The sequence below is a fragment of the Bicyclus anynana genome, chromosome 16 (genome assembly GCF_947172395.1).
Source record: "Bicyclus anynana chromosome 16, ilBicAnyn1.1, whole genome shotgun sequence".
NCBI classification, from domain to species: domain Eukaryota; kingdom Metazoa; phylum Arthropoda; class Insecta; order Lepidoptera; family Nymphalidae; genus Bicyclus; species Bicyclus anynana.
Window position 1 is genome coordinate 834,568 of NC_069098.1, and position 24,647 is coordinate 859,214.

At 36.5% G+C, this 24,647-nt stretch overlaps 3 protein-coding genes across 5 annotated transcripts in view; 1 reads left to right on the plus strand and 2 right to left on the minus strand.

Annotated features, from left to right (window-relative positions):
- The window catches only part of LOC112047550 (thyroid adenoma-associated protein homolog), a 39,120-nt gene extending 36,336 nt beyond the window's left edge, over window positions 1-2,784 (minus strand). The window contains exons 1-2 of one of the 2 annotated variants that reach the window (XM_052886006.1): window positions 2,455-2,784; window positions 1,996-2,047 (exon numbers count right to left, since the gene is read on the minus strand). In XM_052886006.1, coding sequence (XP_052741966.1) covers window positions 1,996-2,038 — 43 coding nt within the window. In that variant the 5' untranslated portion in view covers window positions 2,039-2,047; window positions 2,455-2,784. Of the gene's footprint in view, window positions 1-1,995; window positions 2,179-2,454 lie in introns of both variants that reach the window. The other variant, XM_052886005.1, reaches the window with a different exon arrangement.
- On the plus strand, window positions 478-15,221 carry LOC112047546 (23 kDa integral membrane protein-like). 2 transcript variants are annotated; one of them, XM_052886026.1, is made up of 5 exons: window positions 478-1,672; window positions 9,577-9,765; window positions 11,000-11,158; window positions 12,343-12,540; window positions 13,216-15,220. In XM_052886026.1, the coding sequence occupies exons 1-5, from the start codon at window positions 1,646-1,648 to the stop codon at window positions 13,282-13,284; spliced, it is 642 nt and encodes a 213-aa protein (XP_052741986.1). In that variant the 5' UTR covers window positions 478-1,645; the 3' UTR covers window positions 13,285-15,220. The 2 variants fall into 2 exon arrangements, with proteins under 2 accessions (XP_052741986.1, XP_023940450.2); XM_024084682.2 differs by lacking the exon at window positions 478-1,672 and adding an exon at window positions 8,284-8,515 and having other exon boundaries at window positions 13,216-15,221.
- A 225-nt stretch (window positions 15,222-15,446) lies between these two features.
- LOC112047551 (uncharacterized) lies at window positions 15,447-21,970 on the minus strand. Its single transcript, XM_024084691.2, has 5 exons — window positions 21,829-21,970; window positions 20,139-20,363; window positions 18,969-19,121; window positions 16,659-16,874; window positions 15,447-15,777 (listed from the first exon to the last, which is right to left on the minus strand). The coding sequence occupies exons 1-5, from the start codon at window positions 21,901-21,903 to the stop codon at window positions 15,733-15,735; spliced, it is 714 nt and encodes a 237-aa protein (XP_023940459.2). The 5' UTR covers window positions 21,904-21,970; the 3' UTR covers window positions 15,447-15,732.
- Between the last annotated feature and the right edge of the window lie 2,677 nt (window positions 21,971-24,647).

Genomic DNA, 24,647 nt, shown 5'->3' on the forward strand with positions numbered 1-24,647 from the left:
AATCTAGAACAAAGGGATAAAGTGATTCAGATAGTGATAGTGAGATAGTTTGACTTCGTTTGCATAGAAATTATAAAATTTAAAACCCTCTTATAATCTATATGGATATTCATCATCAGGGACATACATATCTAAAATTTCAGTTATGTGCATTTTAAGAAATTAAATATCACCTGTCTCAAACAGTGACGGAGACACAGTGAGGAAACTTGCATACCTAAGAATTTTATTAATTCTCTAGGTGTGTGAAGTCTGCCAATCCGCATCGGGTCAGCGTGGTAGACTATTGGCATCAGTCCTCTCATTCTGCGAGGAGACTTGTGCTCCACAGTGAGCCGATTATGGATTGCTAACGAATCAATTAATAAAGATAAAAGAAGATTTATTTTCAAAGCTCCAAGGGACCCCGAATACCTATGTCCTTATGGTTTTAATTTCAACTTTCATGCAATTCATGCTGCATCTAAGTGTAAGTATAGTAGTACGAAAACAAAGTTACACGGTTCAATGACCAGCTTAAACTTTAGTCCGTAATCAAATAACATCGCTAACGACCATAACATTTAATTATTCTGGTTCTCTGAATTAATAAGCGTAATTTGTTAAGATTTATGTAAATACCTAGCGAGCGGTGTGTATATATATATGTAAATATTGGAATTTCTGTGGGTTTGTGGAGACATGTCTGTTATACCGTTACTCATGTAGAGTTAACAGATACCTACCCACATGCTAGATTGGTTAGATACGTCTTAGTTGATTTGTTAGTCGCAATAAAATATAACCGTAATTTTTTGTTTTATTCAATTCAGTGCAAGTCTCCACTAAAATTTATGAACTCTACATCCTAATCCTTTCCGCCTAGGATAGGATTAGGCAGTTAATACTTAAACTAGGCTATTAAATTAAGCCTAATTTGAGTTGGGTTATTGAGTAACAAAGATACAAACACGCAAACGTTTGTATAAACCAAATCAAATAAAAAAAAAATCAAAATCAAATAAAAGGTAAATCCAGTTAGCTATACCTAAAACTAGCAGTCGACTCACTGTTTCCGTTTCATTCGGAATACAGCAAAAAGAATATTGCTTACTTACTCGCTAATAATGTAGATCTACATTAGTGAAAAAATTTAAATTACTTAGTAATTTAAGCGTGAAAGTGTAACAAACAAACGGACATTCGCATTTAAAATATTAGTTAAGATTATCACAGAACAGACAACGCTAAAAGCTAACGCTAGAGGATTATTGTATGTATGCTCATTTGTTGCATCTTCGTGCGCGTTGAACTCTTTTACAAGCAAGTGTTATTTTAAAACCGCTAACTTTGCGGTTAAGGCTTTTGCAGGCTTTCTAAAATAAACACATTTGAGATTTTTTATGCGTATACAAGTGTTTTCTTAGTATCTTAAATATTATAATTTTTTTTTTTGGTACGAGTGTCTACTTAAAATAAGTGGGCCCATAATAATCGTCGGTTCAACAAGGTTGGTAGGTATGCCGTTTTCAAAATCAGCAGCTTGACTGAGTCTGACTCAGGGGGAATGGACTCTGTTTGAGGGTGAATAAACACGCCAGTGATCCGGTGGCATTTTAAGACGACTGGTTCTTATGAAATCGGTAAATTCGATTAAAGCCTCAATATGAATGCAGTTTACCAGGGCCCTAAGGTAAGATACTTATAAGTAAACTAGCTATTCATAAGTAGGTACATATACCTATTATGTGGCATCTTTTGCATCTAAAATATTTTTTTTATTATTATTCGGAAATATAATAATTTGTGGTGTAAACACTATAATATTTTGCATATTTATTTAGAAGGTTTGTTATAGCTAACCCCTCTCATTCTGAGTGGAGACTCGTGCTCAATAATGAGCCGATTATGGGTTGTTAGTGAAACGTTTATAATTTGTATATGTATATTTTATTATTTGCTCTTATAAATCGTGTTCACTTTTTAATGTATGAGAAGTGAATAACAATCACTTACCTACTCCAATTAATTCAATCGCATTCAAATGAGGCGCCCACATCCGAGACACCTGTCAGTAATTAAACACATATTTTGACATTTCTGGGTCATACACGTACTCGTACGAATAGTTTTTACCAACTAAAGAAAAGATTATGAATTTAGTTAACACTGTATATTTGTTTATACGTATCTTCCTCCCTAGTATCAATGAAAGTCAAAATAAAAATTCTTTTATTACAATTAAGCTTAGTTTACAAACACTTTTGAAATGTCAGGTAATGTAATTAAATAATGGTGATAATATACGTCGAAATCTTAAAGTTATATAAACTAGTCATTCGATTGTAATGGACAAAATGTCAATCGATTTGTTGTTAAAGCCCTGCTAAATATATTTTTTAACGGAAGAGTCGATTTTACATTGTAGGTAAACCTGAATTTTATGCGACTTTTTCGTATTTTATAAATGTTTACATTATTTATTTTTCTGAAGAGTTCACTCCTTTAGTTGTCCTTGAGTGGTTTGGGATAAAATAATAATCTAACGTCCATTATATCGAGAATTTCTCTTTGATTTAGAACGCATTTAAAACAAGTATTGAAAATTAAGGCACAATTGACAAGAAACCAAGATTTTAATAGTCCAGTGAACAAATACTCTTCCATTATCAAATCCACGAAATGATAACTTGTGATATTTTAGCTAGAAGTATCGAAAGGAGTATACTCGTATACTGCAGTTGGAAATTGTTACATGTCTTATGTTTGCAAGACTATGCGCTCGACCGCAATAACTTGTGACCGGCAACACACTGGTTTGTCAATCGGGTCCATGTTGAACGGTTAAAGTTGTTCTAGGTTTTTTTAAATCGATAAACTACTTCTTTTACCGTTATTTTCGATCTTCTGAAAATGAAATAATACAGCCTATATTTTGGTGTACAAATCTGTTAAATCAAAATAAATGAAAATTCTCCATTGCGAACATGAAAACACCGTACACTTAAATATTTTTCTTATTAAAATCGACTTAATATAACTTTTGGATTGCCTTTGCTGATTTTTAATTTAAATTAACGGTACATTTCCTTTTAAAAGTAAACATACATATCCACTACGATACGTCGAAGTAATTACTGTCAATATTAACTAAAGTTTTAATTACTTAACCTGTTAATGAACTCTGTTTTAAAAACATCACATGAGTTTGTGTTGAATCAACACACACAGTTCGTAGCAAAAGATTTTTTTCTCAGTGATACCTATTACACATAGTGCTTTTATTATTGCTATCGGATATTTTACTGAATAAATGTTATCTAATACAAACGTCTGTGCACATTTCGGTTTCACTCACGTAGTTTTTGTTTTCGTGGAAATGTGCGGATAAAATATAATGTATGGCACTGACAAATAACGTGGCTTTCAATTTGTAAGAGTTTACCCCTTACAACCTCACAAACTTTAGCTCTTTATGCTCATGAAGATCCATTCAGCAGTTCTTGACTTACAAATGGAGTACAGACAGTACCTATCAGTGGCGAAGGATGGAATTTAGATGAAGGTAAGTCGTCCCAAATAAAAAGAAATTCATATAGTGTGATACAAACTCCACTGTCTCATATATCTAGATACAGTACAACAATGAATATGCATGGATTTTTAAAGGTAACCCGGTGGGAATCAGCTTGCATGCACTCTTCGCCGCTGGTACCTATCTATATACAAACATACATCCGCGATACAGTCTTGTCACAGTACAGACATCTAAGAGCGTGCCATCTTGTTTCTTATTATTAGAAACGATCTCATTACGATCGCCTATTATAGGCTTAAAGTAAACCAAGTGCTAGTTTCCCATCGTCGGTCTTACCTCACCATTTATGTCATTGCTGATAACCGGTAAGGCGTGAGATGGAAAAAGCACTGGAGCCAATAAACACTGGACGCGTTCTTGGGGAGTCTGTACATTGTATGACCAAAGATCGTACCTACTCGTGGTAGGGTACACTGTTTTACATTGAATGAAATGTAAATTATAAATATTAAGTACTTAACAAAAATATATGTTATGTCTTTCAGGCTACTTTACTATCTTTGATGTATGCTAGTTGATATAATATATGAAATTGAGTTTATATGTAAAAATGTCATCCCGTGCTTTCTGGTGGATATCATCAGGAGATAGATGATATTTTGTCAATTGGTTTCATGTTTATTTTAATAGTTTGATATCAAATACCAAAATATATAATAGGCCAACTGTAGGCCTAACATAAGGACAAGTGAAGAGAAATAGACTAAACGTCCTCCAATGGTGGCGGAGTTGTCCCAGTCTTCGTCCCGAAGCAATAAGAGAAACTACGGTATTTCCGAATTACACCACCGTTGGTTGAAATTTGTCTATTTCTCGTCACTAGATATCTCGTTGGTCGCATGTTAGCGCCTCTGTTCTTTAGTTGTGGAGCTGCATGATTATGGATTTCCGCCGCTTTGAGTCTGTGTTTGTTCGGGGTGGACTCTAAAAGTATTACAGATTTAAAAATGGATTTCACTTAATTAAATAATAATTATAATTTTTGCAGTTTAAGGGTTCTGATTCAACGCAAGATATCATAGATTCGGTCACCGCGTGGTCTCCGCAAGTGTTAGGAGTGGGTAAGTGGGTATGACTATTTTCGTACCCACTCTTAGCACGTTTTTATGGCTAATTGGAGGTCAACGGAGGTTCAATTGAAAAAAATAGGCAAATATTATATTTTCTAGAAACAAAATATCTGTCATGAAGGTTATATAATATGTTTGTGAATTTATCATGCTATCCGAGTGCTTCTTGTGTACTACAAACATCGATTACATAATAGTAATGAATTTTTAAATATTTCCCCAAAAAGTCAAAGCTTTTAAGATTAGCTCATAACTCTTTAATTATTTTCAAAGTTGGTCCAATTAAATGCTAGATATCATGTACATTAAAAAGTCCCTACCCTTATAGAACAGTGTACATGGGCCTTCACATCGACATCTGTTTTTATCGGTCGTTGACCCCGCCGGGCACGTAGAGCCTGATTGTACCGTTATCAGTAGCTTTTATTTTGGACAAGTTTTTAATTCGACCCGTTTTATCACCTCCAATCAAATATGGACGAAAGATAAAATGATCTGACTTTTATCGTCTTAAAATTTCTTTTAATAAGCATTTTTAAATTTAGCCTGAATGGAAAATTTTTGATTTTTTAACCGGCTTTAAAAATGTAGGTTCTTTTTTCCTCTGTATGTATATTCATACAAGTGTGTATGTTTCTCGTTTTTTTTAAATATATATTTTGCATAGAAGGTTTCATAGCCTGTTTTTAGTAATGCTATGTAGAATTTTTAGTTTTTCTTATTAGGCAAACATGTTCCTCCTTTTCCGGTTTCCTGTTGGCCACTTTTACGGATGTTGAAACTTTGGAAGCAGCTACAAAAATATGGAACAATGATTCACACGCTATGAGACCACACCATATGAAAGGCAGAGAGTGCGTTTTATGCCAGGTTTTTGGCATCCTTGGATTTTGTCAGATTACTATGCGTTAGGTCGATGATTAGGACACCTTGGGTCCCAAAGTGCTGGAATGGTGAACCCGCACCGGGGTGCTGGTCGACCCCCCCACTAGAGGCCATTATGCGGGTTTCAGGGAGCCGCCGCTGGATGCTCGTGGCTCAAAACTGTTATGTTTGGAAATCCATGTCCAGAAATGGACCTCTATCGGCTGTTAATGATGATGATGATGATGATGATGATGATGATGATGATGATGTTGATGATGATGATGATGATACTGCCTACCCTATTAGATAGAAACATTGTGTACGTCACAGCAAAATACATCTTAAAGTTCATCAGCACGAGATAAATCTCAGCCGCACGCGGTCATTACCTGCTGTAACTTTGAACTAAACCTCAGCGGAACATAATACAACATAACACAAGTGATAGTCTTTTTGCATATCCTCAATTCGCCCGTGTCGAGCTCCACTAGGACCGGTCGGAGCACGCGGCGGGCCAGGGTGCCGTTATGCGATCAAGAATAACACGCAGGTCACTCTGATTAACCCTAGAACACATGAGGTTTCATCTTAAATGACAGGATTTTATTTAACTTGCTCATAAGACCTGCCACTGTAGCCAAGTGGCACATCGATTCTCTTTCTACGATCGTAAACGCTTCGAAAACTAGAAGAATGTACATTTCACTTTTCATAATATTGGTCCTTTGTAGCAACTGTGCGAGGCGATGTTCTTTGCAAGCGATGGTTTTCCAATTAAGATAATTTTTTGGATAAGTTTTACAGCTTTAAATTAAGAGGTACGCTATCGTATGCTTAAACAAACATTATTTGTACAGATTTTTTTTCATGTTTGAGATTGAGTGACCACTTAACCTACCGCCAAAATGCAGCTATTATAAACAGCATAAAATAACATTGTCAAAGACTGCACATGCTCAAGTACCTAAAAGATTTGGGCCGGGAGGGAATGAATTTGTTCCAGGCTCGTAGATTGCTGGTGGGAGGCTTCGGCCGTGGCTAGTTACCACCCTACCAACAAAGACGTACCGCCAAACGATTTAGCGTTCAGTTACGATGTCGTGTAGAAACCGAAAGTGGTTTGGATTTTCATCCTCCTCCTAACAAGTTAGTCCGCTTCTATCTTAGATTGCATTATCACTTACCATCAGGTGATATTGTAGTCAAGGGCTTGTAAAGAATAAAAAAAAAGATCAATGCCCCATGCCTTGGAGACTCTAAAATATGTAACTAAAACTCCAATTGGTACAAGATATTTTTTCTCCAATCATGTACTGAATTTAAAGTAAATAAAGAAAGAGTAAGGAAACTTTTGCACATGTATTGTATATGCAAGAGGACACAATATAATGTGGTGTGCACTAACCTCTAGCAGGTATAGAGACGTAATTTATATGCATTATGTTATTTGTCTGTTATCTTTGTGGAACGAACGCCTTTCCTGTGCACAGAGTATTAATAATGTTTACAACTGTTCTGCTAATATTTCATGTCTATTTACGATCACCATCATCATCAACCTATTTTTAAGATCACTACAATCTATAGGTGAAAGATCTCTTATTTCTTATATGACCGTGATTTTAGTAATAAAAACAAGCCTAAGGGCATATTTAAATTTAATTTTGTTTCCTTAATTTTTTCCTATAGGTACTTGTGGTAGAAGAAGATAATATGCCAAATATCTTAGTTCTCGGTTAAAAGGTAGTACCTATCCTATTACGATTCTCTTGAGATTGACGAAATAGCTTTTTTGTGGCACAAAGTTTCATTTATTTACAGTTTCAAGGGACTATAGATAATACATGAATATAATGTGGTTCGATATCTCCAAGCGTTCTGCGAGTCAAAGGAACTTGACAAACCGATTGACCGACGGACTGACGGACAAGAAAGTAATCATATAAGGGTTCATGTTTTCTTTTGAGTCCTTGAGAATCCTTGATTCATGCCAAATCTTTTCAAGCACGGATTACCTTTTTCAAGTTATAGTGCCACAAACGGACAGACACCGAAATAGCGGTTTAACTTACAACACCCCTCTTTTTGCATTAGGTGTTAAAAAATTAAACACAACAACAAAATCGCAAGTGTGAAGTGCAGATAATTGTATTAACACTTCTTAATGCGCTTCTACTCGTATGAACGAAATTGTTTACACTTTCACTATTTACACTACAATACTATATACTTTTTCTATGTTTAGAATATACAAATCGAACGAGTACGTTTATGTATATAATATTCTCTATTTACTTTCTAAAAACCTTTTAGAGAAAACACCGATTTATTACATATCACAAAGATGTCAGGATAGCTTCCAAGGAACACAAAAGGATTCGATGAAAAATACGAGTCTTTCGACCCCAATTTTCTTTATAATATAAACAAAGCCTAATCAAAGAGTATATAATTTCTACGTCAGCCCAATACAACGTCATTCGGCTGTGACATTTACATCTCACAAATTATTATTTAAAATTCATAATTAAAGACATTAATTATATCTTTTGACGATTGAAAATAAACACATAGTGATTAAATTTAAATCGACTTTAAAACAATAATGTTATAAAATAGTATCGCTTAGATTAGTGATTTTGTTTTTGATTGACATCGGAAAATTTACACACAACAGGTATTAAATCAATTACATGTAATCGATTTCATAGAAAGTCCTAATACTTGGACGATTGATGACCTCGTGTTATGATGGTGACTCATAATGCATCATCGCTATTATTGACATATCGGGCACCTATCAGCCGCGCTATCATTCCGCATATCTCTTATCACATCGTAGAGATATTGGGTAGATTATGCCTATATCATGGTACAGTAAGGCCGGAGGCGTAGTTATTCGTAACATTACGTCGACTTCGATACAGTTCGCAAGTGCGAATATATCGCAATGTGTTTTTTAGTGAAATATGTGCTGTTCTTCGCTAATGTTATATTTACTGTAAGTAATCCAAATTGAAAAGTATTAAAAATAATAAAATGAAAATATCTATTAAATTAAAAAGAGTTTGTTAGCTTGCACGTGGTTCTCTTTCTACAAACGCTAACGTTTTGAAAATTGAAAAAATGAATGGCATTGACATTTGCTACCGACATGTCACGTGATCAAGTGATCAATCAGATCTGATATTCCCATATATTTTGCTAGTTTTCGAAACGTTAGCGTTTGTAGAAAGAGAATCGAGATGCCCCATGGCTATAGGCCGGGGCCCTGGTGTTTTACTAGTTTTAATTGAAAAATTCTATCAGTGCTTAATAGCCCCTTAAATGAGGAATGTAATAATACACGATAGTCTTTCGCAGGCCAAACCGCAGGACACAGCTATGTTGTTATAAATATAAAAATATGTCAAGTTTAAGTGAAAGTTTTGCCATAAAGTTTTCTTTCTGAGTAGACAATTACAGTACACCTAAAACAGTTTATCTTGTAACGATCTATCAATCGCTTTTTCCGGACATTTAAAAATATGTATCTACTACGAGTAGGTGCATGCAATAGTCATGATAGCCCAGTGGATATGACATCTGCCTTCGACTTGGAGGGTGTAGGTTCAAATCCGGTCTGGACTTAACTGAAAAGTTAAGTTAAGTTAACAACTTTTCAGTTAAGTGCATTTTAAGAAATTAATTTACACATCTGCCTTCGACTCGGACATTTGTTATCTAGTTTTCGAAGCGTTAGCGATCGTAGAAAGAGAATTGACGTGCCACTTGGCTAAGGGGGCTGATGTTTCAAAAGTGCTTGAAAAGTAAGTTCCTACTTGAAATAAATGAATTTTGACTTTTTCATTCATTTAACCGCGGTTAGTTGTCTCGGCAGGTGACAGAAGGGCTGGCTTTTTGGACAAAGGATCAGCTTGCTTGCCTCCATCCCACGTGGGCATGATTTCTATAGTTATTATAAGTTAGCTTAAGTTCCTGATTATATACTTTCTCAATTTTGACTTTAACTTTGAAAATTGCAACATGCTAGAACAATAACGATCTCCCGTTTCTCCTCAGCTCGCCGGGCTGACGCTCATCGGCGTGGGCTCAGCGGTGCTGGTGCTGGCGTCGGACGTGCTGGAGATCGTGCCCAACGCACTCAACGCGATCCCCATCACCGTCATCGTGCTCGGCTGCGTCATCTTCGTCATCTCGTTCTTCGGATGCTGTGGCGCCATCAGGGAGAACAGATGCTTCCTCGCAACCGTAAGTCTTAGCTTAAGTCATCATCATCAATGTTAACAGCCGATGGACGTCCACTGCTGGATATAGGCCTGCACGGACTTCCAAACACCAAGGTCTCGAGCCGCCAGCATCCAGCGGCTACCTGCAATCATAATGACCTCGGTCCACCTCGGACTCGGTCCCCAGTTTCCCACTAATATTGTAAACGTGAAAGCAAAACTACTGAATGGATTTGGCTAAAATTTTAAAAGGATATGAGTTATATCCTGGTTTAAAACATAGGTTACTTTTTATCCATACATATCCATACAATATAACATAAATAACAGATAAGCCACGGGCATCGTCTTGTTAAAAAAAATATACAGATATATTATACTCGTAATGGCTGATATGCACGAAGAAATGCAAGGCTTTTCCGTGTCGACCGAGCCACAACGGGGAGGTATTTTAGTCCGTGCGAGTTAGACATGCAATTCCGAAGGGATATTTTCCAACCCCAACCTCCGATAATCATGGCCAATACATACCAGGCCAAATCTTGATAGTGGTATGCGTCCTAGTGAAATTCTGCTGACATATCAAAGGTGGATAAAGGAGGAGTAGCGCCTGAAACAAGTATAAAAAAAATCAGGTAATTTCCTTCCAATTCATTTCAGATTGTAAAAAATAAACAGTCAGCTGACATGTTGCTGTCTCACTTTAACATGCTCTTAAACCTATGCGTAGAGGAGAATGAGATCTTTGGTTCGAGTCTATGAAATACAATCTACAGGGGTTTTCTACCCTTCAAATAATTCTTAGCATATACTCAGAGTAGAAATCTAATGTTTTACGCCCAAGTGAATTGGGACACATCTTAAAACGTCGGTTCAAGTCATAACACAGACGAAGATTATCACCTTAAGTTCGCTAACTTAAAGCAAGGTAGTTTTCCATAAGCAGAGACTTCTTGGAAGAAAAATAGTAACGTAGGTTCTATGGCCTATTAATAAAAGCCTAAGGCCTAATTATAAAAGCTTGGCGAAATCGTTGGTGACACTCTCATGATATACGGTGGACGGGAGGGGAAGGACTGCGCGGGTGTGAAGACGTGCACGCAGGGCATCGCTACCCGCCTTCCGGCCCCCGCGGACCATCTGGAGTGTTTCGAAAGATTTTGCCAAGCTAACTATAGTTATTTATTTTTTATCTATTAGCTTTTATTATATCATACCATCAGCGATGATAATGACAAATGAGGATGGTGTTTCAGTATTCAATCATTATGTTGCTGCTGGCGGCAGGCAAGATATACTTGGCGGTGGTGATCTTCAAGGCGATGGACACCATTCACATGAAAGTGGTGGAGTGGCTCACCAAGGCTTTCATCAACGAGAACATGAGGCAGCCCTTCCATGCAGTGGAGATCGCCGTAAGTATCGACAACTGGGTCTACAGGCAACCATGGTTTGCTTGGTGCTACTAGAGACTTAGGAATAAATAATTCTAACACACCAAACCATTCATAAACTCTATGTTTAAAACAGACAAATTGATCCATAAATCACCATAAATAAAAATCACCATAAAGTTACCCAAGAGCTGGCTTATTTAGCCCAAAGAATAAGCTTTGCTATGCAGACGAGTATAGCGCTAGTGAACAATTAGGTGGCGTGTATTTCTTGTAAATATATTTTTTATTTCAATTTAAATTGATTATTCTGTAAATTCTTAGTTTTAATTATTTCAATTTAATTATCATTATTATAATAATACCTACATATAAATAAATATATTATTTTGACTTAAATCTTTTTGGTCACGCATCTATTATTTTAGTTGTTTTAGATATTTATTTACTTAGCATCCATGCACTTACAAACTAATACATAAGCTTAGCATGCATGATACATAAGAGATAAAATATATTACATTTCATTAGACAAAATTAAAATAAGATAAAAATGAAGTAGAAACTTGAGCGGAACATTTATACAATTAAATTAGAATGTTCAAGATTTTAAATAATATAAATGTCAGGTATAGTAATGTCATAATAGTAGATTAATTAACACTAATAAAATTAAATAAACATATCCACTCAATTACAATTGTCAAAATAATGGGTTAAATTTTGAAAAGTTTTTCTTATATCTATATTTCTTTATCTGTGTTATCTTTGTATGTTTAGTAAACTCCTCTCCATCGCTCTCTAGCAAACTTGTATAATGTTTTTTTTTTTTTTTTATTCTTTACAAGTTAGCCCTTGACTACAATCTCACCTGATGGTAAGTGATGATGCAGTCTAAGATGGAAGCGAACTAACTTGTTAGGAGGAGGATGAAAATCCACACCCCTTTCGGTTTCTACACGGCATCGTACCGGAACGCTAAATCGCTTGGCGGTACGTCTTAGCCGGTAGGGTGGTAACTAGCCACGGCCGAAGTCTCCCACCAGCCAGACCTGGACAAATTAAGAAAATCTCAATCTGCCCAGCCGGGAATCGGACCCAGGACCTCTGTCTTGTATAACCACCGCGCATACCACTGCGCCACGGAGGCCGTCAAACTAGCATACTAGCATAGGGAGCATACTACTATTGTTATTTATTTCCAGTTCCGTTGCTGTGGGACAGTGGGGTGGCAGTCGTACACCGGCTTGCTGCCCGCCCTGCCGCCCTCGTGCTGCAGCGCGGACGCCGCGGTGTGTGACCAGAGCAACGCCTTCGGCGGCTGCAACGGCGTGGTGGGCGACTTCTTCGCCACCTACGGCGAAGCGACGGCCAGCGTCATTGTAGTCATTGTTGCTGTAGAGGTACGACTACTTGTCCTAGACCTAGTACAACTACCTTTATCCGCACATCAAAACATTTTACAATGTTTTTTATCAAGAAAGGAAGAGGTTATCAATTTAACTTTTACTGAGTGGCTCGATTTTGATCTATTTTTAATCTTTGGTCCCATATACGTTTGGAAAAAAATCCAATCAGAAAAACAGGGGATGATTGATTCTATACCCATTGATTGTAAAGTAGAAGTTAGCCCCATATTAATGTAAAAAACGGTGGGAAAATAGGGGTGATATATTCACCACTAACCGACGGGTCACAGTCGCACTTATCGCCCAAATTACGGGGCTTATTAGTGGTAAAAGAATTTTGAAAATCGGTGCAGGTGATCAAGAGATTACCCCTACAATACCACTAACTTTACCTCTTTATAATATTTTAGCAGATGCATCGCGGTTATACCCGCGTATTTTCCGTTCCTGGGGGAATTTGGGGTTAAAATATATGACATTCGCAAATAACGGAGCTTTTTTTGTGGTAAAAAAATTTTCAAAATCGGTGAGACTACCTCCTACAATACCACAAATTACCTCTATACATATAAAATTAGTATACGAATACGTACGAATAAATATTAGACCACTTACATTCATTTAGTATTTAGCATACACTTAACTTTAGTTATTTTGTCTTTGTTTCAGTTGGTCGCGATGCTCTTCGGCTTTTGCCTTTGCAATAACATCACGAACCGGAAAAGAGAGACGGTGTAACTGTATACCCAAAAACTGTACGAGTATTTTAGTGTTTTAGGGTTCTGTAGTTCTTTATGAATGATTGTGTAAACCCTTATAATTGCGAGTAGGTGTAAAGCATTGAAATAGAAATATTTCTTGTTCTGTGCTGTAGTGTATCTCATCCGTCCCTTTGTATAATACATCACAAGCATTTTATTCAAATGTGGTGTGGATTTGAATATTTTTAGCACTAAAAATCCTAGCTTAACTCTGCAGGCAGCATTAGGTATTGTTATCGCGGCATTGCAACGACTTGCGGTACGGATGACTTCAGTGTGCTCGTGGCGTTCGAGCCGTCCACCATCTCTTGTTGTGTAATTTTTTATGGGTTACTTGGGATAGGCGGGGAGAGTGATTTGAGTGGAAAAGGGGAGTGTTTGTTGACAGTCAAAAGATCCTTTAACCCTACACACAATGTTCACAAGTGCGTGACTTCACTCAAGGTCATTCTCTGCCATTCTAGGGTCTTATTTTTTACAGTTTGATTTGTTAATTAAGTTGTCCTGACAAATGTTGTGAATCATAACCTTTGTTCGACATTAGTTTTCTTATTTTTCTAATCACCTCTAAGTCTGCTAAAAGTATGTATTATAGAATCTAGATCATTGACACGTTCACAACTGTATTGAAGTATGATTCGCAAGATGTCATATCGCACTGAAAATGGTCGTGTAAACTTTTTTTTTTTAAAGCGTCCAGTTATCCCTTGACCGACTCAACTGATGTTAAGTGAGGATGCAGACTGAGATGGTAGTGGGCTAATTTATTCTACCTGTGGCGGTTTTTGTACTCGCCATCGTACCGGAACGCTAAATCGATTAGCCGTCTTTGACAGTTAAGCCACAGTCGACGCCTGCCAGCAATACCAGACGTGAGCCAGTTAAGTAAGACTATAAATCATAAATTTAAAAGACTAAAAATCATTGGAATCTGACAAAATCGTGGAATAAGTCTAGTTTGCAATGCACCTGAGTTTAGTAACAGGGTCTTGGATTTGACTTAAAATTTTGTAATTTATAGAAAATTGGTTGAAATTTTCGAAAGTTTTAATTAAAGGTAAACCTAGTTTTAATTACTATCTACTTAGAAGAATTTATTTATGTAATATGTTGAATTATTTCACTCAGTATTAAATACAATGTATTCATATTTCCTAGGAAAAGTTCTAGGTGTACTAAAATATGTTATTTTGTAGATTTTTGGCTTTTGAATAAAAATCACAACACCTACTTGTATGTAGTAAGTTGAGATTTTTATTCATTCTAGTTAGATCATTCTATCTGTTCTAAAAGTATAGATAAATATTTTGGATGAATATAATATATATTCTGTGGGTAGGCTGATCGGATAACTTCTAGATTTAATTAGGCAAGTACTGTCCGTTATACGACTTATAGATAATTTTTAATTCTAGTTATTAAATGTTCACTGATTCATCCATTTAAAAAAGAATAGGTATAAAATATAATCTATCTAATAAATAATATTATGATTACAATAATAGATAATATGTATGTTATGTGCCATTATAAGATGTTATTTTATTATAATAATTATGAGTCATATACCTATAATATAATCGCACCCAATTCTCGAAAACTTTTTGTCATTTTAGATAATTTACATTAGATTATCTGCGTTTAATGCACAAAATATGTTGTTATCACTAACTACGTAAAATATAGATTATACTTTTGTAAATATACTTATCGTATCGCTTGCTCATTTATTTGTTAGAAATTAATAGGGAAAAACCCATAGTAAAATACATTAAAAAATATATTATGTCACCTACCCGTGATGTATAGTACGCATGTAGTAATAAAATTAACAATGTAAATCGAGTAAGTAGGATATTTATTTGATACTATGCGTTACGAAAATTTTCAGGAATATGCATTGATTTAACGATTGTATAAAATAAAAATCTAAAATGCATTTATAAACCTATTATATTAAAATATTTTTATAATAAAGTTATTTTAAAAACTACGAAATTATTTTTTTTTAACCTAATTTAAATTTAAAAAATATCCAAGTAGTAGATAGTATATAATACGACTTTTAAATGAAAAAATCTACTAATAATACACTGCTATGTCGTTCTGTAACAATAAAGCTTTATCTTGGTTGTTCCTATGACTTTCTAGCGGACGTCTACTAACTACCTCCCTGCCAATTTTCATCTTTGTACCTCAAGCGGTTTTCGATATTTCGTGATGATTTATTTAACATTAGCTTAGACATCCGCTAAGCACGGATTTGCGACAGGGCCGGTTTAAGGAGGTCTAAAGGTGGACAAATCGCGAGCGTACGCTAGTATTTGATATAATTATCTTCTATTTACTTAATTCTGCGCAGTTTTTTACTCTGTATTATAAATGCGCAGCGCAGTTTCCAGGGAGGTGGTGGGGCGACGCGCGGCTACAAATCAAGCGCCAAGTATATCGCCGCCATTCCCGCATATACCTGGAACATAACAAAAATTGCATTTAATAAAAAAAATATAACCGACTTCAAAACCTAAAAACGTACCCACTAAACTAAAAAGTGGAAAATAACATCATAATATTACTGTGTTCTAACTGCTGATCAGTATGAAGGCGGTGCTAATAAGCCGGTGATGTATTAATTCAAGCTATGTAATATAGTAAAGATTCAGATTTTGCAGACAGTGCTGTCAGAAACGGCTTATATTAAGACAACACCGGCTTAGCACCGCCATCATACTGATCACCAGGTAGAACATAATAATATTATGATGTTATTTTTCACTTTTTAGCTACTGTAAACCGATGATGATTTTTTTTATTTTTTTTATTCTTTACAAGTAAGCCCTTGACTACAATCTCACCTGATGGTAAGTGATGATGCAGTCTATGATGGAAGCGGGGTAACTTGTTAGGAGGAGGATGAAAATCCACACTCCTTTCGGTTTCTACACGACATCGTACCGGAACGCTAAATCGCTTGGCGGTACGTCTTTGTCGGTAGGGTGGTAATTCACGGCTGAAGCCTCCCACCAGCCAAAATGAGTTACCTTAACTGTGCTTCATCTTCATCACCAGACCCCTAATGAACGAACTTGCCAGATTATAGCGCGAATAGACGGATAGATAATTTTATTATTAAACTAGCTGACGCTGCGCGGTTTCACTCGCGTGGTTCCCGTTCCCGTAGGAATACGGGGATAATATATAGCCTCTAGCCTTCCTCGATAAATGGGCTATCTAACACTGAAAGAATATTTCAAATCAAACAAACAAACAAACTCTTCGGCTTTATAATATTAGTATAGATTATTTTCGAAAGTGTCTGGATAAAAAGATCTTTAATTTAATCTGTGTTACCTGTACTAAGCCAATAGGAACAAATATTCGTTGGGAGAAATCAGTTTCTATTATTGCATCTCTGCACCCGGCTTCGTATGCATCCGACCAAGGACAATCCTTGTGGTTTTCGCTTTTGAGCCGCACCCACTCCCAGCTCGGGCAGCAAGTCATCGGCAGCTCGGATGGGTGGAAAGTTGAATTAAAGTCTCTGCGAGTAACCCCGCAACATTGCGCCTGGAAAAAATTTAAATAGAAGGCTTAGAGTAGAAGTACTATTGAGACTTGTAATAAAACTGGTCGAAATATATACATTTATTCGCAATTTGGGATTTTACTTACACCATTTGTAACACCAAACGTTACCGTGGCATAACGGACGCCAGCCCCATCTAGAATCTGTACTTAGAATACGAATTCTGTACATTGAAGATATTTTGAAAATTTTTACATGTTATAGGATACATTTTATTGCGAAAATAAAATAAGAAGGGGGTGAAATAGGGGTTAAAAATATTTTATATGATAGGGGTTCATAAATATAATACAAAATACTCGTATAATGTCATTCAAAAACTTTTAAAATTAAACCTCTTATGTGGTGAAATAGGGCTTCAAAGTTTACATTGATTTCCACGCGGACGAAGTCGCGGGCGTCCGCTAGTATTAAATATATCTTTTATTTAAATTATTTTCAGAAGCTACTTACCATCAGGAGAGATAGTGGCCCTTGACCACTATCTCTCCTGATGGTAAGTGATGATGCAGTTTGAGATAGAAGCGGGTTAACTTGTTAGGAGTAGGATGAAAACGCATACCCGGCGGTAGGGTGGTAACAAGCCACGGACCTCCCACCAGCCAGACCTGGACCTATCAAGAAAATCTCAATCGGCCCAGTCGGGGATCAAACCCTGGACGTCCTGTAAATCCACCGCGCATTACACTGCGCCACGGAGGCCGTCGAAATTATCTGTTTGTAGTGACTCTACTAACAGTTTAGAGGACAGATTCTACTGAGAAGAGCAGGAGGTTACTTAAAAGACACAATCCGAGCCGATTGACGTTGGTAGACATATTATATTAGCTATTGTTAGTAATTCTCAAGTGACTATTTCGTATTCACTATTTATTTAATGCTAACAGCACATAGTTCGAAGAGCTGATGGACGTTGGGGTCCCAAAATGCTGGAATGGCGACCCCGCACTAGTAAGAGCGGTGTTGGCCGACCCCCCACCAGGTGGACTGACGACATCAAGCGAGTCGCAGGGATTCGCTGGATGCAGGTGGCTCAGAATCGTGATGTTTGGAAGTCCCTACAAAAGGCCTATGTCCTGCAGTGGACGTCCATCGGCTGATATGATGATGATGATGATGATCAAAATGTTGACTATCAAAAAGTAGACCAAGTTAAACTACACACAGTTTGAAAATTTGACTAAAGACCGAAGAATTTTTTAGACATGACCGCCAAACTTCAGTTTGAAGAACCAGGTATAAGGTACCCAGTAGGTGATGATGATGATAATCATAATTATTGCTTTACATACGAAAAATGTAGTTGATAAATTGATCAGCAAATTTGTGAAAAATTGCGAACAGTAAGTACCTAGTTTAAGTATTCAATAGTACTGTTCGCAGTATTCTTGGATACTGTAGAACGGTATGGAGCCCAGGGGCTGTATACATGTAGTATGTCGATTTTCTTTCTACAAACGCTAACGCTTTGAAAACTAGAAAAATCTATGGGAATGAAAGAACCGATGAATAACTCGATCACGTGACCTGTCGATAGTATGGCATTCCCATACATTTTTTTTAATTTTCAAAGCGTTTGCGATTGTAGAAAGAGAATCGACGAGCTATATGGCTACAAGCCCAGGTGACTCGAACCTAGGACATCTTGATCCGAAGCTGCATAAATGCTGGAATAACGAGTCAGTACAATTGGACAGCGTTATGTAAGAATAGATCAAGAGGCACAAGAGAGTTTTTGAGAAAACGCGCTTCAAAGATTTTAAGGTTAACATTTTTATTCTTTACAAGTTAGCCCTTGACTGCAATCTCACCTGATGGTAAGTGGTGATGCAATCTAAGATGGAAACGGGCTAACTTGTTAGGAGGAGGAACGCTAAATCGCTTGGCGGTACGTCTTTGTCGGTAGGGTGGTAACTAGCCACGGCCTAAGCCTCCCACCAGCCAAAACTCAGCTCATTATTTATGTTACGTGTATGATTTTTTAACTTACTTTTATTTTTTATAATTATTATAACTTAACCACATATTTTTCATTAAATAGACAAAAACAAAACAAAAAACCTGAAGGAACTTACGTAGAACTGTATGACTTCTAAGAATTGTTCCTGATTCAAAGTTGGCTCCAACTCTGGCGTGTCCAGTTCATCTAGAAAGTTCTCCGCGATGTTTCTTATGATGTTAGGGGTTAAACAACATGTGATTCCCATACCGAGCAAGGCAAAACCATACTGGAATATGTAGAAACGTTTTCATATAGCTATGAGTACATTCATAATTCATATCACAACACTTCAGTTAAGAAATAAAGATGTATAAATCTATACTAATATTATAAAGCTGAAGTTTGTTTGTTTGCTTGAACGCGCTAATCTCAGGAACTACTGGTCCGATTAAAAAATATCTTTCAGTGTTAGATAGCCCATATAACGAGGAAGGCTTTATATTATCCTCGTATTTCTATGGAACAGGAGCCACGCGGGTAAAACCGCGCGGTGTAAGCTAGTATAATATACTAAGAAACGCCCGCGGCTTCGTCCGCGACAAATTGTAAACTTTTTAGGGTTCCGTAGTCATCAAGGAGATACTGCGTTTATCTTTCAGTTATAAGTTCAGCCCGGAGTTGGGAAGTTGAAGGTGTTAGACGCCGTGCCTCGGAGAGCACATGAAGCTGTTGGTCCCGGTCATTATCATTACCATCTGATAGTGGTCCTTAATGAAGTTAATATTATCACCCATGGCCCGCCAATTCGCATAGGAGTATCGTGGTGGGTCAAAACTCCATGTCCTCTCTGTTGGCCCCTAAAATAAGCTGATATTGACTTTAGAAGACACTTACTTTGATATCACAGACAGACACTTTAGTTTTATTTATTACTAGCGGACGCCCGCGACTTCGTCCACCCTTACAGTAGTATCACGTAAAAATGAAGTAACTTCTCCCGTTTTCCCAACATTTCCCTTCACTGCTCTGCTCCAATATATCGTAGCGTGATGAAAAGTATACTTTAACCTGCCTAGGAGTATGAAGAATAAATGTGCTAAGTTTGGTTAAAATTCGTCTAGTAGTTTTTGTTTCTATAACGAACATACAGACAGACAAAACACAAAAATTTTACTAATTGAATTTTTGGCATCAGTATCGAAATTAACCTCTCAAATTTTGGAAATATATTTCATGTACAGAATTGACCTCTCTACAGATTTATTTATTATAAGTATAGACTACGTATGTATTGATTGATTACCAGATAAAATGCGTTCGACTTGTCGCTCCTCAGTACGAACGGTCCACACAAGAAAAACAAGAACAGTGCGTGTCCCACAGCCATAACACCCAAAGGAAAATTTTGTAAATGATAAGGTGACTTCTGTAAATTCTTACTCATAATGGTAATGTCTCTATGTTCCTCTATTTGACCCATATGTTTCATAATGTAGGCGCCATACACTGTCACACCTATAGCACATATCTGTGAAAAAATAAATAACAAGGATAAAACACTTTATTGCACACAAAGTCAACAGCTTATATCTATCAATGGGCTCAGGTCTTCTTTTGTAATCCACTGTCCAAGAATATTTACTCTAAGCCTTCTATAGAAGAGGTGTTATTGGAGGCACGAGCACGCTGGTCTAAAGCAGGTTCATTAACATATCATCCAATGGACGTCTACTACAGGACATTGGCCTTTTGTAGGGACTTCCAAACAACATGAGCCTGAGCTGTCTGCATCCAACGAATCCCTGCGACTCGCTTGATGTTGTCAGTCCACCTGGTGGGGGGTCGACCTACACTGCTCTTCCTAGTGCGGGGTCGCCATTAGCACCTTGGGACGCCAACGTCCACAGGTTCTTCGATGCCCATTGCTACTTCAGTTTAGCGACTCGTTGAGCTATGTCGGTTACTTTGTTTCTTCTGCAGGTCTCCTAATTTCTGATTCGATCACGCAGAGATACTCCAAGCATAGCTCGTTTCATCGCCCGCTGTGTGACTCAGCCTTCTTATATGTGACCCATAGTTAGCGACCAAGTCTTAGAAGCATAGGTCATAACTGGCAATACGCATTGTTCGAAGACTTTTGTCATCAGGAACGAAAAGATATCGCGAAGTTTCCCGAATGCGGCCAAGCTGAGTTGGATTCACCTTTTTCTCGCAATTCGATCTAACTTACTGGACTAACAAGTCCTATAGTCTGGTAAGTTCGTTGATAACACTCCCATGATATGCGGGCGACGGGTGGAAAGACTGCGTGGATGTTAAATCGTGCGAGCGGGGACGTGACGTGCATTAGTCATTCAGGGTTTTGCATTCATCGCTACACGCCCCCCGGCCCGCGCGCAGCATCCGGAGTGTTACGATCGAAGTTGCCAAGCTATAGGTATATGTTTTCGTCTACAATTTCGAATGCAGCGTTTTTAACTATAACTGGGTGGAGCGATACATGAGCATACACATTATATGCAAGTTGGAGCAACAATATACTCAACTACCAGTCCTCGCGTCTCCGTCCTTCTAATTAAAAAGTCCAGCCCCGCTAGCCAAGTGGCACGTCGATTCTCTTTCTACGATCGCTAGCACTTCGAAAACTAGAAAGATTTATGGAAATGACAGATCTTGATCACATGACCTGTCGATAGCAAATGTCATTCCCATAGGTACATCTTTCTAGTTTTCTAAGCATAAAAAGAGAGGCAGACTTACATAGAAAGGTTTCCCACTTATTACAATATTACTTGATTATTCTATTTTCGAATGAAAGCTTTTTTCGTTTTTAGGTTTTATAGTGGACTTGTAGTCGTCTATGTCGTGAACAGACGAAAATTAAAAAAATACTTTAATATTTTTAGTATATTATTTTAGCCCTACTGTGGACGATAAAATGACCATAAATGGCGGCGTTTGAAGCAATACCGAAAAAATTATTGGTTACTTACTGCAAGTGCGAGACTGGTGCTTAGTAATGTTCGACGTGCCAGTCTTACCGGTGAGTAAATAATGTAGATGCACATTGTGATGAGTTACCAGCGTTATAGACTCTTCTATGTAACAGTGAGCTCTTAACTAAACTGTAACATACAGATTTAAATACGTAGCATGTAACTACAATTTTCCAGTCGATAAATTACGTCATATTCAGTACGTATAAGAGAGTTGAAACCTAGTGTCTGTTTATTGAACAATATTGACAGTTTTATTTGGATCGTTTATTCTGTTTTATAAGAACCTCGCGGCAAACATTCAAAGCGTTAATTCTGTTTTGTATGAACCTATCACGGCAACCACAGATTTGCCCGGAATAAAAGTAGTCAATTTATTTCATAAGTTACTCGACTGCTTTCTCACCTGATGTCAAGTGACAATGCAATGTAATTGGGGGGCTTACTTGGTACAAGTTTACCCATGGCGGTACGTCTTTGCCGGTAGGGTGATAAGTAGCCACGGCTGAAGCCTCCCAGCACCCAGACCTGCACGGCTATTCTCTAACGATGTTTTGTATAACTCGCAAGTGCGAGTTTCGAATTCACCGCTATCTTTCTCATTCTCTAGTATCGTGTTAAACAGAGAGAGATAGAGGGGTCATTCCATGTCAAATCGACCAATAGTTGGACTCGACCCCTTTCGATTTGGATAAATTTTGGTCAGAAGTTTTCTTTTATCCTATAACGAAGTTCTGCCGAAGAAAAAAAATTAAAAATTTTTTTTTCAAAAGTTATGCAAAATCCAAAATTTCACTATTTTCCATATTTTTTAAATTTATGTTTTAAAAATCTCGAAAACTATTGCAATTAAAAAAATCGATTATGGTAAACTTCAAAGGGGATACTTGGGGCTATTAAAAAAAAAAAATCCAAAAAAAAATTTTGAAAAATCTCCAATTTGTGAAATTTTGAATTTTTGAAAATTGTCAAAATAGACCGTCGACAATAAATTTTTGGCTCAAATTTTTTTGTGTACTACCTTGTACCAATCTTAAAAGATCCTGAAATTTTTGGAACTGTGTTTTTTGTTTTTTCAAAAATATGAATTTTTGAAATTTGTTAAAAAAAAAATTTCTTAAATTTTTTTTTTATTAATCACTTTGGCGAATCGCGTAATTTTGATATTTTGAACAGTTGAAATTTCATTTAGTGGCATAATGATGAGAAAAAATTGACGACCAAATTCAAACACCTGATGAGCTATTCCAATGGGCAAAAGAAAATGTTCACGGAATCAATTGTGACTTTGTTTCAAATGAGCAGATTCAGCGTACTCAAAAAAAACTTAACCAGAGATTTAAAAATGCTCTGCCAGTACAAGGAATCCGAAATTGTCATGCCACTATTCCCATTTCAAGTGATGTGATGAGAGTAAAAACCTCATCCTCATCTGAGGAAGGAAAGGATTTCCGGTTAAAAAATACAGATATCTACGAGTTCGTTGAAGAACCAGATATTAAAAGCAGGTAAAAATCTGAAATTTCTGTGTTAGTACTTTATCTATTTTAAGTTTGGATTTAAAGATTTAAGTCATATTAACATTTTTCAGGTTAAGAAAAAGAAAAGGAGCATCAACAGTAACTGAAGAATTGAAGAAAAAAAAATTTTCGTAACAGAATGTCAAGTAAACTTACACGTAAAAAGCCCTATTAAATAAATTAATAACCAATAATAAACAAATATCATTAATGTTTTTTTTCTCATTATTATGCCACTAAATGAAATTTCAACTGTTCAAAATATCAAAATTACGCGATTCGCCAAACTGATTAAAAAAAAAAATTTAAGAAAAAATTTTTTTTTAACAAATTTCAAAAATTCATATTTTTGAAAAAACAAAAAACACAGTTCCAAAAATTTCAGGATCTTTTAAGATTGGTACAAGGTAGTAAACAAAAAAATTTGAGCCAAAAATTTATTGTCGACGGTCAATTTTGACAATTTTCAAAAATTCAAAATTTCACAAATTGGAGATTTTTCAAAATTTTTTTTTGGATTTTTTTTTTAATAGCCCCAAGTATCCCCTTTGAAGTTTACCATAAGCGATTTTTTTAATTGCAATAGTTTTCGAGATTTTTAAAACATAAATTTAAAAAATATGGAAAATAGTGAAATTTTGGATTTTGCATAACTTTTGAAAAAAAATTTTTTAATTTTTTTTCTTCGGCAGAACTTCGTTATAGGATAAAAGAAAACTTCTGACCAAAATTTATCCAAATCGAAAGGGGTCGAGTCCAACTATTGGTCGATTTGACGTGGAATGACCCCTGTAAATTCGAAACTCGCACTTGCGAGTTATAAAAATATCGTTAGAGAATAGCCTAGCTGGACCGATTAAGAAAATCTAAATCTGCCCAGCCAGGCATCGAACCCAGGACCTCCGTTTTGTAAATCCACCGCGCATACCACTGCCCCACGGAGGCCGTCAAAAACACCAAAAAATTCATGGTTTCCCGAGATGGTTAGTCTTTAACGTTCCGATTTAGCAGAAATTTCTATTGTAGATAAATTATATATCCTAGATTAATATATAAGTTGTCCCGAAATTAACAATAGTGTCTGCGAGATTTGCAAAAAACTGATTGGTATGATAGTAAACGTAAACACGCATCTACGGATTTAGCTGTTATTTAGAAAAAAAATATAGAAACCCTAATTTTACGTAGACGAACTCGCGAGTATCAGCAAAAACTTAAAATCAAATTGCTATATGACTGAATACTTAGTCCTAAATGACATTGTAAAATAAAAAGAACCTTGGCTGAGTTTGTTGT